Source organism: Juglans regia, chromosome 14, assembly GCF_001411555.2.
Source record: "Juglans regia cultivar Chandler chromosome 14, Walnut 2.0, whole genome shotgun sequence".
Taxonomy (NCBI): domain Eukaryota; kingdom Viridiplantae; phylum Streptophyta; class Magnoliopsida; order Fagales; family Juglandaceae; genus Juglans; species Juglans regia.
The window spans coordinates 1,896,664-1,911,783 of record NC_049914.1 but is presented as its reverse complement, the minus strand read 5'-3'; the positions used below and the strand labels follow the sequence as shown (position 1 = coordinate 1,911,783).

At 39.0% G+C, this 15,120-nt stretch overlaps 2 protein-coding genes across 2 annotated transcripts; both read right to left on the bottom strand.

Moving 5' to 3' along the window:
- Positions 1–274: 274 nt before the first annotated feature.
- LOC109005755 (NADH dehydrogenase [ubiquinone] 1 alpha subcomplex assembly factor 3-like) lies at positions 275–8,660 on the bottom strand. The gene is made up of 5 exons (XM_018984801.2): positions 8,444–8,660; positions 8,123–8,239; positions 7,785–7,819; positions 7,261–7,361; positions 275–708 (listed from the first exon to the last, which is right to left on the bottom strand). Exons 1-5 carry the CDS (start codon positions 8,617–8,619, stop codon positions 622–624), a joined length of 516 nt encoding a protein of 171 aa, XP_018840346.1. The 5' UTR covers positions 8,620–8,660; the 3' UTR covers positions 275–621.
- Positions 8,661–9,428: 768 nt separating this feature from the next.
- Positions 9,429–14,799, bottom strand: LOC109005753 (protoheme IX farnesyltransferase, mitochondrial-like). The gene is made up of 7 exons (XM_018984799.2): positions 14,383–14,799; positions 12,297–12,426; positions 11,825–11,962; positions 11,575–11,708; positions 10,975–11,100; positions 10,388–10,491; positions 9,429–10,058 (listed from the first exon to the last, which is right to left on the bottom strand). Exons 1-7 carry the CDS (start codon positions 14,718–14,720, stop codon positions 9,673–9,675), a joined length of 1,356 nt encoding a protein of 451 aa, XP_018840344.1. The 5' UTR covers positions 14,721–14,799; the 3' UTR covers positions 9,429–9,672.
- Between the last annotated feature and the right edge of the window lie 321 nt (positions 14,800–15,120).

Here is a 15,120-nt window from a genome sequence, read left to right as displayed (position 1 = left end):
ACAATTTATTGAGAATATTTTAGAACTAAGTATTAATATAACATAAACGATAAATACGACAAAATCCTTGAGTTACTAATTTATGTATTCTATTACCAAATTAGGTCTACTTTGCATCAATACGTTTTGGAGACCGGATGGATAATTGTGAGATAAATATCTAACTTCGAATAGCCTAGGTACTACGTTTGGTACAATAATGGATGAAAAGGAAAACAAACAACAAAATTTATTGGAAAAAATGCTCATTTGAAGGTCTGTTTGGAGCCAAAAAAAAACGTATGCCCAGCTCGTATTCTATTTGAATCCTAACGTCTGGATTACAAAATACAACATAATGGAAAAGTCAAGTCTGCAAGGAAAAGAAACCAATGTTGTGTATTTAATTACACCGAAAATTCAAGACAACATGTCAAAGATAATGCTTTAAAGCTCGAGGCCAACTTGAGCATACCTCCTTCAAAAATACAAAACTTCCAGTGGGGGAATGACTCAAGAGATGCAGAAAGATCTACATTCCTAATCGACCTGATTTACATAAAACAGAAGTTATCTTCCTTCACATGCCATCCCAGATAAGCTGAAAATGAAAAAACAAACATCACGAGCTGGATCTAGGCATCAAGAGGAAACCCCATGTGGGAGAAATGCAGCAGCCACGATCCGACCCTCCTCATTCAGTATGTTGTAAGTTGATGCAGCATTTCTCTGCAACAAATGATGATAAAGATCATAAAGATTCTATGTATACCACTGGTTGATTTCAGCTGAAAAATCTAAGCGTGAAATGGTAGGATCAACCACAACCACAATGGATAGATATTAAAACTGGAAAAGGGGGCATGAACTACTGTTTAAGTTTAACATTTAGTCAACCACGTAATCTTTAAACAAATTTGTTAATCCAAGAAAAACAGAACACATTTTGACAATTATGTTTACTACTATGAAAAGGCAAGAAATGATATATTCTGTTAAAGACAATCCTTCACTTATAGTATCATTAGTCTGAGTGGATCTGATAGTCTCCTTTTTCTCTCCGTACACTTCTAGCTTTCGTTGGTTTTTTTTCTTTTCTTTTTTCTGGTTTGTTGGTACTGGTACTGGGGTGATAATGGCAACAGATTCTTGAGACTTTGGAGTGTTGAGTCCAGTCTATCGTAGTGGTTTGTCTTGATGGGGCTGTGCAGGGAGTTTGTTATTGATCATAAAGTTTTTGAGTTTAGAAAGGAGAATGAAAAGTGGTGGAGAATCACAGAGAGAAGTAGTCGTGTGGTGAAATACATTTCTTTGGATCATGAAACCATGGGATGGTTGGGCTCCATGGTGAAGGAATGTGCAGCATCACTGGGTTCAGCAGAGTTTCTGAGAACTCGTAGAAAAGGAAATATGGTATTGATGGTAAGGAGGGGTAGTAATTATTATGGCAGTTTTATAGTTATATCGGAATTTGGGCATGACAAGAGAAGAGGTATGATTGTTGTGCTGGAAGGAAGGAAGGGAGAAGGTTGGAGATATTTTGGAGATACAGTGAAGGAGCTGAGTCCTCCTTTCTCTTCCACTGTCTCGCAGGGGAGAAACAGAGCACTTAGTGCTTTCCAGGAAGGAAGCTTGAAGCTGGCCAGGCATGAAGGTGGTGATTCATTGTTAATAGCAGGTGGTGCACGGTCGTACAGTGAGGCGCTTAAAGCACAGAAGGTGCAGTCGAGAGAGGGGAGTGTTGTGGTGCCAGCCGTGACAAGTCCAGAGATCGTGCAGAATCGTGGGGTAGTTGGCAACGTATGGATGGGGTCAAATGAGGAAAGTATACTAGGGGTGCTGAATAATATGGAGGAAAAAATTGGGTTATTATTGGATGAAATTGTTTGGTTGAAACGCAGTGTTAAGGGGAAGGAGGTGCTGCAGAATGGGATGGGCCGTGAAGGAGATGGGTTGGGCTTGGGCTTGCGTGCTGGAAATGGGAAGCCTGTGATGGGCCCAGGTATGGGCTCTGGTGTGGGCCAGGCCGTAGGCCCAAAACAACGCTGGATGCAGAGGAATCGGGCGAGGCCCGAGATTTCGGGCCTTGGCCCGAGTCAAACTCTGGCGGCGCCGATAAGCGTCTCGCCGACTCCCACACCGTCACAGAAAGAACCGCCGGCGGCGGTCGACCACCATGGTGTGCCGTTAGGGCCATTTCGACGGGAAGAGGGGGACGACGCTGAGGTTACAGAGGAGCGGATCATTTCGAGGGCTGTTTTCCCGTCGTAGTCAGCTGGGTTTTTGTTGGAGAACAGTCAGTCTCAGCCGCAAGTGGTGGACGAAGGAGTAGATGTTACTCCTGTGAAGGTATCGGCGGCAAAGGACGGGCATTTGGTGGGTTTCACGTCGTTGTCCTGTGGGCTGTCACTGGAAAATATGCAGAAAAGGCCGTGTGTGGTGGATGGAGGCCCAGTGGTGAATCCAATGCATTCGGAACATGGTTTTTCAGAACTAGGTTCTCCGATGGGTCTTGCTCCTTCCAGCGGGGAGTTAGATTCAGTGTGTGGTTCAGAATTAGCTTTATTTTCTCCCGTCAGCACAGGTGAGGAGGGGGTCATCCTTACTCCGTTGTGTACACTCCCTCCCAGTTCTACTTATGGGAGTTGTTCGTCAAATTGGGTGTTTAAGAAGGTAGAGGAGATTCAAGATGTCATTGGGATTTCTTTTGGAGGTTATGAAGAACAATTCAAGGCGCTGCTTATAGCAATTGAGGCTAGTCATTCGAAGTCAGCCACAAAGCGGGATAGGGAGCTTAAAAGGCTAACTTGTTCCATTAATTATGATGTGAAAGAAGGGAGCGGTGGAAGGGATAGATCGAAAGGGAGGGGCAATATAGTTTCTTATGAAGCCTAAGATTATATCATGGAATGTACGGGGGCTTAATGATCGCAATAAACGTCTCCGTATTAAAGCATTATTGCGGATGTGGAAGGGTGATGTGGTGTGTTTTCAAGAAACAAAGATGTGTTACATTGATAGGAAAATTGTGCGAAGTGTATGGGGGTGCTCGTATGTGGGATGGACTTATTTGGCTTCTTTGGGAGCCTCTGGTGGAGTGTTACTCATGTGGGACAAAAGAGTTGTTGAGTCGATTGAGGAGTGTATCGGAGAATTCTCGGTCGCGATTAGATTTAAAAATGTGGTGGATGGTTGGGAATGGGCATTTGCAGGCTCATATGGCCCTAATGTGGATTTGGATAGGAGAAAGTTGTGGGAGGAGCTGGCGGGTCTATACTCATTATGGGATGTGCCGTGGTGTATGGGGGGCGATTTTAATACTATTCGCTTTCCTAGTGAGCGTTCAGGGCATTGTCGGAATTCTAGGGCCATGGATGAATTTCGCGAGTTCATCTTCGATCTTGATCTCATGGATCTCCCCCTGGTAGGGGGTGAATATACTTGGTCAAATGGGCGGGTGTGGTCGAGATTGGTTAGATTTCTTGTATCTACTGCATGGGAAGCTCATTATCCGGAAGTTAGTCAGAAACGACTAGCTCGTGTCAGTTCTGACCATTTTCCTATTATTTTAGATTGTGGGGGTATTCATAGGGGAAGTCGGTATTTCAAGTTTGAAAACATGTGGCTAACAACGGATGGGTTCGTAGAGATGGTGCGTGCGTGGTGGTATTCATATCAGTTCCTTGGTACTCCAAGTTACATTCTTGCAAGTAAGTTGAAGGCATTGAAACAAGATTTGAAGAAGTGGAACTTGTAGGTTTTTGGTCACACTGATAATCAGAAGGCTAAACTGTTGGAGGAATTGCAAGAGTTGGAGGATAAAGAGTTATTGGGAGATAACTCAGAGGAGATGTTATTGAGGAAAGGCATGGTTATGACAAATTTGGAGAGGGTTTTGTTGTCAGAGGAAATTTCATGGCGTCAAAAATCCAGAGCCCTTTGGTTGAAAGAAGGTGATAGGTGTACGAAGTTCTTTCACAAAGTGGCTAATTCACATCGGCGTAATAATGTTATCGAGTCACTCCAATCAGGTTCTGAGGTGTTTTCTTCTTCTCCCGAGTTAGAAAACCATATAGTACATTACTATGAGACTCTCCTCACAGAATCGTTTCCTTGGAGGCCAAAGCTTGATGCCTTGAACTTTGAGGCAATTGACTTGCAGAGTGTGAGTATTTTGGAGAGACCTTTTGTTGAAGAAGAGATTTATAAGGTCTTATCTGGAATGGCTAAAGATAAAGCGCCGGGGCCGGATGGTTTTTCAATAGGTTTTTTTCAAACCTGTTGGGACATTGTGAAAGGTGATGTTATGCAGGTCTTTAATGAATTTTATTCTCTTCAAAAGTTTGAAAAATCCCTAAATGCGACTTTTATTGCCCTCATCCCTAAGAAACATGGGGCAGTGACTATTGAAGACTTTCGGCCTATAAGCTTGGTTAGTAGTGTTTATAAGATTATCTCGAAGGTTCTTGCTAACAGGCTTAGTCCGGTGTTGGAACAAATTATCTCCAAGTCTCAGAATGCCTTTATTCGTGGGAGACAAATTCTTGACTCAGTACTCATTGCAAATGAGTGCTTAGACCATAGATTACGGGAGGGAGGATCAGGTGTGCTGTGCAAGCTTGATATGGAGAAGGCATATGATCACGTGAACTGGGAGTTTCTTTTATATTCACATGAGAGATGTGGTTTTGGGGATAGGTGGATCTCATGGATGCGTCATTGTATTTCAACCACCCGATTCTCAGTTTTGGTTAATGGCACACCGGCTGGATTTTTTGACAGTTCGCGGGGTCTGAGGCAGGGAGATCCTCTATCTCCTCTTCTTTTTGTTATAGTTATGGAGGCTTTAAGTAGGATGTTGCAGGCTGTTGTTGGGGAAGGGTTTTTATCGGGCTTTCAGGTGGGCAACGGTGCTAGTGGTCCTACTATCATTTCACACCTTCTTTTTGCAGATGATACGTTAGTTTTTTGTGAAGCGAATAGAAGCCAGATCCAAATTCTACGAGCACTGTTACTCTGCTTTGAAGCAGTGTCAGGGCTAAAAGTGAATCTAGGCAAGTCTGAGATGGTTCCTGTGGGTGTGGTTTCTAATATCTATACTTTAGCAAGTCTTCTGGATTGTAAGGTTTCTTCTCTCCCAATGAAATATTTAGGTATTCCGTTGGGAGCAACTTTCAAGAATAGAGCTATATGGAATGGGGTAGTGGAGAAGATAGAGAATAGGTTGGCTGGCTGGAAACGAGTGTATTTGTCAAAAGGGGGACGCCTCACTCTTATCAAGAGTACTCTCACTAACCTCCCACTTATTTTTTATCTCTGTTTCCTATGCCTGTAGGGGTGGTGAACAGAATGGAGAAACTCTTTAGGGCATTCTTATGGGGGGGCATGGGGGAGGAGAAAAAATTTCATTTGGTGAGTTGGAAGACTGTATGTGGCTCAGTTGTGAATGGGGGGTTGGGTGTGTGTAACTTGAGAACCTTTAATAAAGCTTTATTAGGAAAATGGCTTTGGAGATATCATTTGGAGGGGGGATCATTGTGGAAGGATGTTATTGATGCAAGATATGGTATTGGGCTGGGTGGGTGGTGCTCTAATGAAGTGAGAGGGGGGTATGGTGTGGGATTATGGAAGTATATAAGGAAGGGGTGGCCATGCTTTGCAAATAAAATTCGTTTTGTTGTTGGTGAGGGCAATCAAATCAGATTTTGGCGAGATGTGTGGTGTGGAGAACAGGCACTGGAAAGGGTTTTTCCGGCTCTATACCGTATTGCAGCTAATAGGGAGGCCTCAGTGGCGGAGGTGAGGTTATTTTCTCATGGTACGCACCAGTGGAATATTCTATTTAATAGGGATTTCCATGATTGGGAATTACCTAGTGTCTCAGTTTTTTTCAGTTTATTATATTCCATGGAGATTCCTATGGCACAAAGAGATAGTTTGAAGTGGAGGTCTAATAATCACAAGATATGTACAGTCAAGGCGTATTATAGCATCTTGACTACACATCTTGATAATACCCCGTTCCCTTGGAAGAATATTTGGAGAGCTTGTGTGCCTTCTAAAGTAGCTTTTTTTGTTTGGAATGCTGCTCTTGGGAAGATATTGACTACGGACAACTTGAGGAAGAGAGGTTGTGTATTGGTGGATTGGTGGATTGGTGCTATATGTGTAAAAAGAATGGAGAATCCGTGGACCATCTCTTATTACATTGTGAGGTAACAAGAGTGTTGTGGGATGAGATTTTTCAAAGGGTTGATGTTGCTTGGGTTATGCCTTTGAGGGTTGTGGATTTGATGGGTTGTTGGACAAAGTTACAAGGCTGTCAACAAGTGGCAGCAGTGTGGAAGATGATTCCGTTGTGCATTATGTGGTGTATTTGGACGGAAAGGAATGCGAGGTGCTTTGAAGATACGGAACGGACAATGACTGAGTTGAAGAATTTTTTTCTCCACACACTAATGTGTTGGTTTTCCACTATTGTTTTGCAATGGGACAATATTCATGATTTCTTGTCTTTAATTTATCGTTCTTAGAATGTATTTAGGAGTACTCATGTATACTTCCTGTGTACAAGGGTTATACCTTTTTTCATTCATATATATAATATCTATCTTTTATTGATCAAAAAAAAAAAACAATCCTTCACTTAAATTGCTATGAATGGGTACAGTCATTTTTGCTTGTGGATCTGACATTAATTATCCCATACCTACTAAATTGATGCATTTACAGATGTCCATATTGAAGTAGCTGATTCCTTGCACACCATAGTTTGAAGGGCTCACATCACACCCAGGTGACACATACTTGTGCAACTACTACTTTTCTCACAAATGACAGTGAATGTGAGGAACAAGGCCTGAAATGTCCTTTTTACCTATATATAGAAGCCTGCCCTCTCAGTTTTATCTAACCAGCTAAAAACTCCAACTTAGTCACCAGTTGCACGAACAGAAGCACCCACTTTGATCCTAATGCCGGGGCCATGTAAAAGCACGAGCAACTTGTAATCAGTCAATTTATACGCTTCCCAAATAGGAAAAACTTCCCTGTTGTTCCTTAAAGGATTTAGGAATTTTGCAAGACTCCAGATCTTACTCTGTTTTATAGCCTAGTCCTCTGGCAACAATTTTTAACTTGGTTTATTCCTCTCACGTTTCCTATATTTGTTACTCCATTCATTTCTGAATTTACACACAATATGAAGCAACCATGTGAGACAGAAGTATAACTGAGAGAAAGAAGCCAAGCCCAGAAATAAGTGGAAAAAATCTGATATACCGAGTCAAGGACTTCCAACTTCATGCCAGTAGACCGAATGAAGTGACGAAGTTCAGGAACTACAGGCTCAATGTACCTCCCACAGCCAAGTATCAAAATCTCTGGAAAACAGTGATAAAGTGGACGGTCAATAAAAATAAACAGCAGATTGCTCGCACCTAATAACAACAGGTACCTTTAAACAACAGAAATTACTCTGTCTATCGTGATTCTGGTTATTCTCAAATACTTACAGACATAAAATTAAAAATGCAAGGAGATGACCATCTTTGGTCAGTACCACAAGTACGTCAGGAATTCTTTTTTCAATAACACATACCTATACTTTGCCATTTCATTATTATTCAATGAATCAATTCTTCATGACGCCAGATTACATGACCGTTCAACATGCACAATATGGATCATTGCCAGGGTGCCCATGACTCAAATAACAATTGGGTCACCACACAGGGCTAGGTGCAAGCGAGTAGTAAATATAAAGAGCCAACATGAGAGGACAATACCACAATTTCAATTCTCACCGGGTATAGGCCGCACAGTTTGGAAGATAGATAAGCTGCACCACAGCATATAAAAATGAAATGTCAGATATAGAAACGAGCAACCCTATGTATTCTTCGTCTAGCTAAAAGTAAATTTGAAGCCAGGACTTGATACTGATAGAAACTTGCAGGAACTCAAAGAATATGTGAGAAAATGAACCAGACATGCACATATTTACACGAGATCATCGGGGAAGTGTAGATATCATTCCAGCCACCCAAAACATTTACAACTAACTATAAAACTACAAAGCAGCTAAAAAATACGTAAAGCAAAACTACTCACTTTAAAAGAAGGGGAAAATTATAGGACATACCTATCGGGAGTAATCTCTGAGAATTTCTTGGGGGCCCAAGACATTAGCAAGTTCCCAATACAGAGCAAGCTGCCTTCATAATCCACCCCATTTACGGTGAAACCCGTGTCCGTATACCTAAGATTAAGCAAGATAATCCATATTAATGCCTTCGAATCAAATCAGAACCCAAAGATCGCAATAAAATCTTCCTAAAACAAATGGAAAAATCGTATTCTCCCAAGAAAAAACCATAAACGGAACGATCCAACATCAATTTTTTTAATTAATGGAAACGTGGAATTGAGATGAGAAGAATTTGGAGGCCTAAGGAGGTTGTACCTTTGAAAGCGAAGCTGGTCTTCGGGGACGTTGTCGATGAGATTGATCTGATCGTAGAGAGAAAAAGCGCGTCTCAACGACGGCAACACCGCTTGGTTCGGCTTTGGACACTCCTTTCGGAGGCTCCGAATGAGGTTAGGGAGTGTTGCCACCACTGCTCTCTGTCTGACCACCATCTCTCTGTCTCTGATTGTCTCGATCGACGATTGGACGGGTTTGATTGATCCAATATCGGGTCGATTCGACGTAGTGTATGGACCCGGATCCAACAAACCAACCCAAGTTATCCAACTTATTAGTTATTATCCTATTTAAATCCAAGAAAAATATAAATGACGATAAATAATTTTCAAAAATCCCAAAAATTATATATAATGTTTGAAGGTACTACAATCACAATCATGAAAAGATTTCATAAAAGTAAATTTAAAAAATGATACTTTACAATCTAATATATAATTTATAAATAAAAAATTCTATATACCAAACTACCATCTCGCTCTCATCTTACTATGTAAGATATGATATATTTATTATTATTAAATAATATTTTATTAGATGATAATTCAATAGTAATAAATATATCACATCTTATATAGTATGATGAAAATAAAATTATTATATTATAATAAGATTATACTAACCTTTTTTCATATCAAATATTTTTAATAAAGTTTTTAAGCACCTTTTCCTATAAAGTATTATCAACCTTTGGTCCACTTTCCTTTTCCGCCTCCATACATCTCATTTTTCTTGGAAATCAACTTTATATACTTAACAGACTTCTTGCAAATCAATTGCAGCATGAGGATAAGTTTATAGAGTTACGATATAAGAGCAAAGGAAAAATAACAAACCATTAACACCATTCCTTGAATTGTAATTGTATTTTGTGCCACTAATATCCTTGGTATTCTCAATCAATATTTGAACTCTCAAGCTCTCGAGATGAAAAAAAGGAAAAGATAGAAGGTTAGATCCTTCAAACGAAAGCAATGTCAATCACCGAATTTTTCTTAAGATTTTATTACAAGTAGGAAAAAAAATTCTTGCTCAACTTTCCAAGTTGAAGAGTGTCAACACTAAAGCCCGTATGAAACATAACAATTTGGAACTGTAAAGGATTTACCAAAATGAAAATTTTTTAAAAATATATCTGACAATTTTTGCAGGTAACCTTCCACCCTTCTTATTACATATTGTAAAATAAATTCCAGACGCACAATACATCAAGGAGCTGCGTACAAAGGAGCAGGCAGAAAAGGAAACGGTGCAACAGAGGCATATGCTACAGGTGGGCGTGCTTGTTTGCCGCCGGTGGAACCCATCTCATGGTTCCTCTGGTCAAGATTTTCACTTTCTTCTGCTAGAGTTCCCAAGGAAGATGAAAGCTCAACAACCTCCATTGAATTGTCTTCTTGGACAAGTTGTTGGTTATCGGGGAGACGGTGAAGTAGGAGCCCAGACATAAATACAGGAAGATACAGTAGGCTAGCATGAAACATCTTCCTAGCCTTTTGTGCAGTACGGTCTCTGTAGAATGAAAATGCCGCATAGCTTATTGCAAGAGTAAGGATAGATGATTCAAGGCAAAACCATCCAGAAGTCACACCCCCTGCAGAGAAAATTCAGTGAGGTAAACGATAAGTGTGATCTTTAAGATAGAGATCGCTTCTTGGTAATTGGACATGACAAAACTAAAGAGGGTGAAAAAAAATCATAGTTCGTTTTTTCCCCCACCAAAAGGATGAAAATGGGGGTAAAAAGTAAATTTAAAAGAGCTAAATAGAAAGAAGAAAAAAAATGAAAGGGCAAATAAATAAATCAAGTTCCTACCATAAAACCCAACTAAAAAGATAAGCAAGAATTCCTAATAAAATCTCTTTTTACTTGTAAAAGTAAAAATAAAAATAAAAAATAACACTTTGGGAGACTAGAACTCACAATCATACGCCAGGTAACCCAAAGGGAGCAGATATAGGGAGTTCCTTAAAGCCACCAATGCAGTTCTCCGACCAGAAGCATCAGCAAGAGAGAACATCCTAAACCTGAATATGCATCCAAGGATATATGATGACTACTCGGTAAAAAGCCAAGTGAAATGCAAGAAAACCCCATAGACGTAGTCTAGCGGACAAGGAACCTACTTGTCGCATACAATATCAACAAGATGGGCACCCCCAAACAGGCCCAAACCCCAACCCCAAACTCAACATAGAGAGAAAACACCCACCCGACTAGGGTGAAAATATTTTGTTCATAAAGGAAAAAAATTGTATTGGCTATAAATTATCAACAACAATTAGCATATAATTTTTTGGGTAATGTCACCCCATCAAATCTTCATATATGTATCCAACTCAGCCCAATTATAAATAGATAGTACTATGCTCTGAAACAGGCTTAAGCCACCAATTAAATATAGCCAAAGGACAAAAAGGTATCTTCCAACACAGAACCATTTCTCTATGTAACAAGGTGGATTGATCCAGCTACCAGAATGAGTGTTGAGTTAACTTTAATGCACATACCCTCCAGCAGCATAATCATTGCGGCACAAGTAAGCGAGGGCCATGAAATGTGGTAGTTGCCAAAAGTAGAGAGCAGCTGGAAGAATCATTCCATTCAATGACACCTGGCCAGAAGCTGCAACCCACCTGAGAACCCAACACACAAACTCGTAAGCCTGCATGCACATCTTCTTCTTCTTCTTTTTTGAAGTAAGCCTTCAAGCAAAAATTTCAGTACTGTATCGAAAACCTTCAAGTAAGCAGCCACATTAAGCATAATCAGGCTATGAAAACGCTTAATTTGAATCAAATTGACCTCATCCAATTATTTATAAGAGGAGATAATTTACTAATGATTTGCATATATATAATCTAAACTCACTTTCAAATATCCTCCATCGTAATAATCACCATAGGAATTTCCATAATTTGTAAGGAATTTTTTTTATGGGTAAAGACAAAGTAGATGATTATTTTGTAACAAAAATAAAGCTTAATATCAACTCACCGTGTAAAGCCAGAGTTCATTCATGCATATTGTGTAGAGTCAAAAATCCACTATAGTTTTCAGTTAGAAAAATGTGCAGATAAAAGCCAATAGAAATGTAAGGGACTTATTACCCAAGAAGTGGTGGAATAGCACCAACAACAGCCCCAACCCATGTATTGACTGGGTGGATCTGCTTTAAGGGAGTATAAACAAATGCATAAAGGACAAGATTTGAAGCTGCCAGCCCAGCCGCCAACATATTAGCCTGCAACAACCTTGTCATAGAAGCAGTCCCTCAGATTACAGGTTAATGAGACAAATTTCACAATTTAAATACCAAACTTCACATATGAAAGGGGATGAGTGAATTGATATTCCCACCTTGCCTGCCAATAAAGCAGTGCCAGCTACACCAATGGAAGATGCCCAGGTGACTGCATGGGGTATGGTAATGCGCCCTGAAGGAAGCGGTCTTTGCCTTGTTCTCTTCATTTTGGCATCATTGTTTATTTCAAATACCTAAGGCAATAAATTCATTTGAAATAAGTGGGAAAAAAAGAGAGTTGAAACTAGCCAGTATGTGATAAGAAAACTGAAACTAGAATATGCTTTCAGCAGTCAATAAATATAACAAGATTAACCAATGCAAGATAAATCACGTAAACACTATCAACCAACTAAAAAGGTTATACATTACCTATTGGTTTATGTCTGATCTACTAGTTGATAATAATTCCATTGGGGCTAGTACAACAAATGTAAAAACTTGCAAGGTTGCGCTTTATAACATGCCATGTCATGATCCAAAAAGTTTCTTTTAGCTAAAAAAGAATAAAAGCATGTAAGAATGAACCTGATTTAAGGAGTTCGCAGATGCTGCAACCATCATGGTACCAGCACAAGTCCAACAAAGTCCCGGAAAATCAAGGGCACTTCCACTCCCAAGAACGAATCCAGTCCCAGAAGTCGCAACCACTAACATGCTGGAAAGGATATAGAAGATATTAAGCGAGAGTCTATGAAATAAGAAGATCCTATAAGCCTGTCTGAGAGGGGTCTTACTTGGTCCTAGAAAAAAATATTTGAAGCTATCTGTGGCCTGGGGGTAGAGTCAGGCTCTAGTAGCGGCTTCTACAAGCCCAGCAAGATTATAAAAAGGAAAGAATTTAAAACCAAAACATAGCATTAATTCAGTGTCATTTCCACTACACGACTTACAAATCTGGCATTCTTTAATTATAATTTTTTTTAAGTAAACAAAAAATGTATTGATGAATGATGAAAAGGCCTAGCCCAAGTACATGGGACGTATACAAGAGAAATTGAATTATGATTTAAGAGAAACAACTAGGATGTATATACCATGCATCATTCAATACGATCAAAATCTACATCATGGAATAATTGTGAATTCGGGGCACCATAATTAAAGTGAAATTAAACTTAGGGCCTGTTTGGGATTGTAGTAGAAGTCTTAAAAAGTACTTAAATAGTCTTAAAAGCTTTTTAATGAACAAATTAGGTTGTTTGGGTGTTACATATTAAAGTACTTTTAATCTCAAATAAGTTAAAAAATACGTTTGAGGAAAAACATCATTTCCTCAAGCGTGCTTTTCCAGATAATGTGGAACGAAATTTAAATTTTAAAATGGACGAAAATATCCATACAACTTTCAAATAATTACAACTTTCAGGCTGGGTTTGGATACACAAACCTCCTTATCTCATCTTATTTTATCTCATCTCATTATTACAACTTTTTCAAATTCACATACAAAAATATAATAAACAATTCAACTTTTTCAAAATCTCAAAATAAAAATAATACTAAAAAATTATATCTAATAATATTTTATTCAACTACTATTCAAAACATCTCATCTCATCTCATCTGAACTGTCTATCCAAACCCAATCTCAAACTTTCAAGGATATGGCCATAATTTTTAAAAATTCAAATAATCGTAATTTCTACATCAGAAAATACTTTTTAAATTTGTTTCCAAATAAACATAACATGTTGAAAAATGCTTTAAACATATAGTTACCAAACAGTAAAAAACTTTTTAATAATAGAACTTATTACTTTTTTTTTATTTTATAAATAAACGATTATATTGATATGAATAGGCATAGCCCAAATACACGAGCTATAAGTTATAAGCTATATTTCTCTCCGCAATCCCAAACATGCACTTAGTACAAGGCCCTCACTACCAGTCCCCATATTGGCTAATATTCCTAAATAGACAAACTTTATTTCTTATTAGAATCCATACACCAATCAGATTGTAAATTGTAAAATAGTCGTGAATTCGGAGCACCATAATGATAAGATGCAGGAAGAGTTATTGAGGGCTTGGATACCTCTTTTTTATGATGAAGAGTTTTGGAGTTGCAAATGCAATATTGTCTTTTGCCCCGTTAATCCCCAGACCAATGTAACGTGCCCACATCTCACAGTTTAGGTAAATCATCAGCTCTACACTGAGGGGAAGTGGCTCCTAGAAATTGTTAATATTCAAACTTAAACCTAAGGGAAGCCTATCTCTAGACGAAGGCTCTTACCACTCAAGACAACCTTGATACCAATTCGATGCAGGATCATCAAGAAAGAAAGCGCTCACTTAGACTTCTTCAAAAGATCCTTCACGCTTAGGTAATCACTCCTAGATTTTCCAAGCGTCATAATGAGGTTAGGGAAATCACGTTAACATCAACTCTCCTCAACACCTAGAAACCACTACATCAATTCCGACTCTTCATCTTCATCTAATTTCAAATAATGAAACTTTAAAAGCAAGATTACTATCACGTGATAATTACCTTTTCCTACTCCTAAAAATATGAATCTAGTAATAAATCTATGACAAGAAGAAGATTCAAACGCAGTGAAATCATATGAAACAGGAAAAAAGTAGAGTCTCGATAAATGGTTACCTGAGGCGAGCTTTGGAGAGCTCCCAGTAGCAGCGAGCGTAATGGCTGGCTAGGTCGGCGACTTGCCTGGCTCTAGACGCCGATGCAGAGGCCAGAGAAGAGAGATCGACGGCCGTGGCCGAGAAGGCTCGGGCCCCATCGGGTTGGGGAAACCCTAGTTTGAAGGAATCTGAGGCCGAAGAAGAGGAGGCGGGAATAGACGATGAGTAGAGGTGCGGGTTCCGAACGACCCCGTATGAGGTGGAAATGATAGATGAGGAGGCGATAGGATCGCGAGGATTTGGCGAGGAAGAGCGGAGGAGGAGTTTCGATGAGAAGCTCCGTGAGCTCCTCCACATGGTGGTAGTAGGAAGTCGCAGAGACCAAATTTCCGAGAGAGCTGCTGAGAGGCGGCGAATTCGAGATCCAGAGCAAGGAATGATAGTGGATGATTTCATTTTATTATTATAATTTTTTAAAATTTTTATATAAAATATAATAAATAATTTAATTTTTTTAAAATTTTAAAATAATAATATTAAAAATTAATATTTTAATAAATTATATGCATGAAATATGAATGATGCGTGGAGTTTAATAGAATTATTCAAATAAAAGTAGTAAATAGCGACAAATATCACAAAATTTATAGCATATATCCGTAAGATTTAATACTATTTAAGTGTCGTTTAAATTTAAAGATGAATTGAGATGAATTATGAATAATAGTGAGATTAATTATAAATAATAATAAAATTT

Bases quoted from the DNA above. Each gene is read 5' to 3' on its own strand.
- LOC109005753 (XM_018984799.2), bottom strand. From the start codon at position 14,720: ATGTGGAGGAGCTCACGGAGCTTCTCATCGAAACTCCTCCTCCGCTCT. The intron at 11,101-11,574 runs GTAATAAGTCCC...TTGGGTTCTCAG, and splicing joins GCTATTCCACCACTTCTTGG to GTGGGTTGCAGCTTCTGGCC. The intron at 10,059-10,387 runs GTGAGTTCTAGT...TTTTCTCTGCAG, and splicing joins GGGTTACCTGGCGTATGATT to GGGGTGTGACTTCTGGATGG.
- LOC109005755 (XM_018984801.2), bottom strand. From the start codon at position 8,619: ATGGTGGTCAGACAGAGAGCAGTGGTGGCAACACTCCCTAACCTCATT. The intron at 8,240-8,443 runs GTACAACCTCCT...GCTTAATCTTAG, and splicing joins GACCAGCTTCGCTTTCAAAG to GTATACGGACACGGGTTTCA. The intron at 7,820-8,122 runs GTATGTCCTATA...GCTGTGGTGCAG, and splicing joins TCAGAGATTACTCCCGATAG to CTTATCTATCTTCCAAACTG.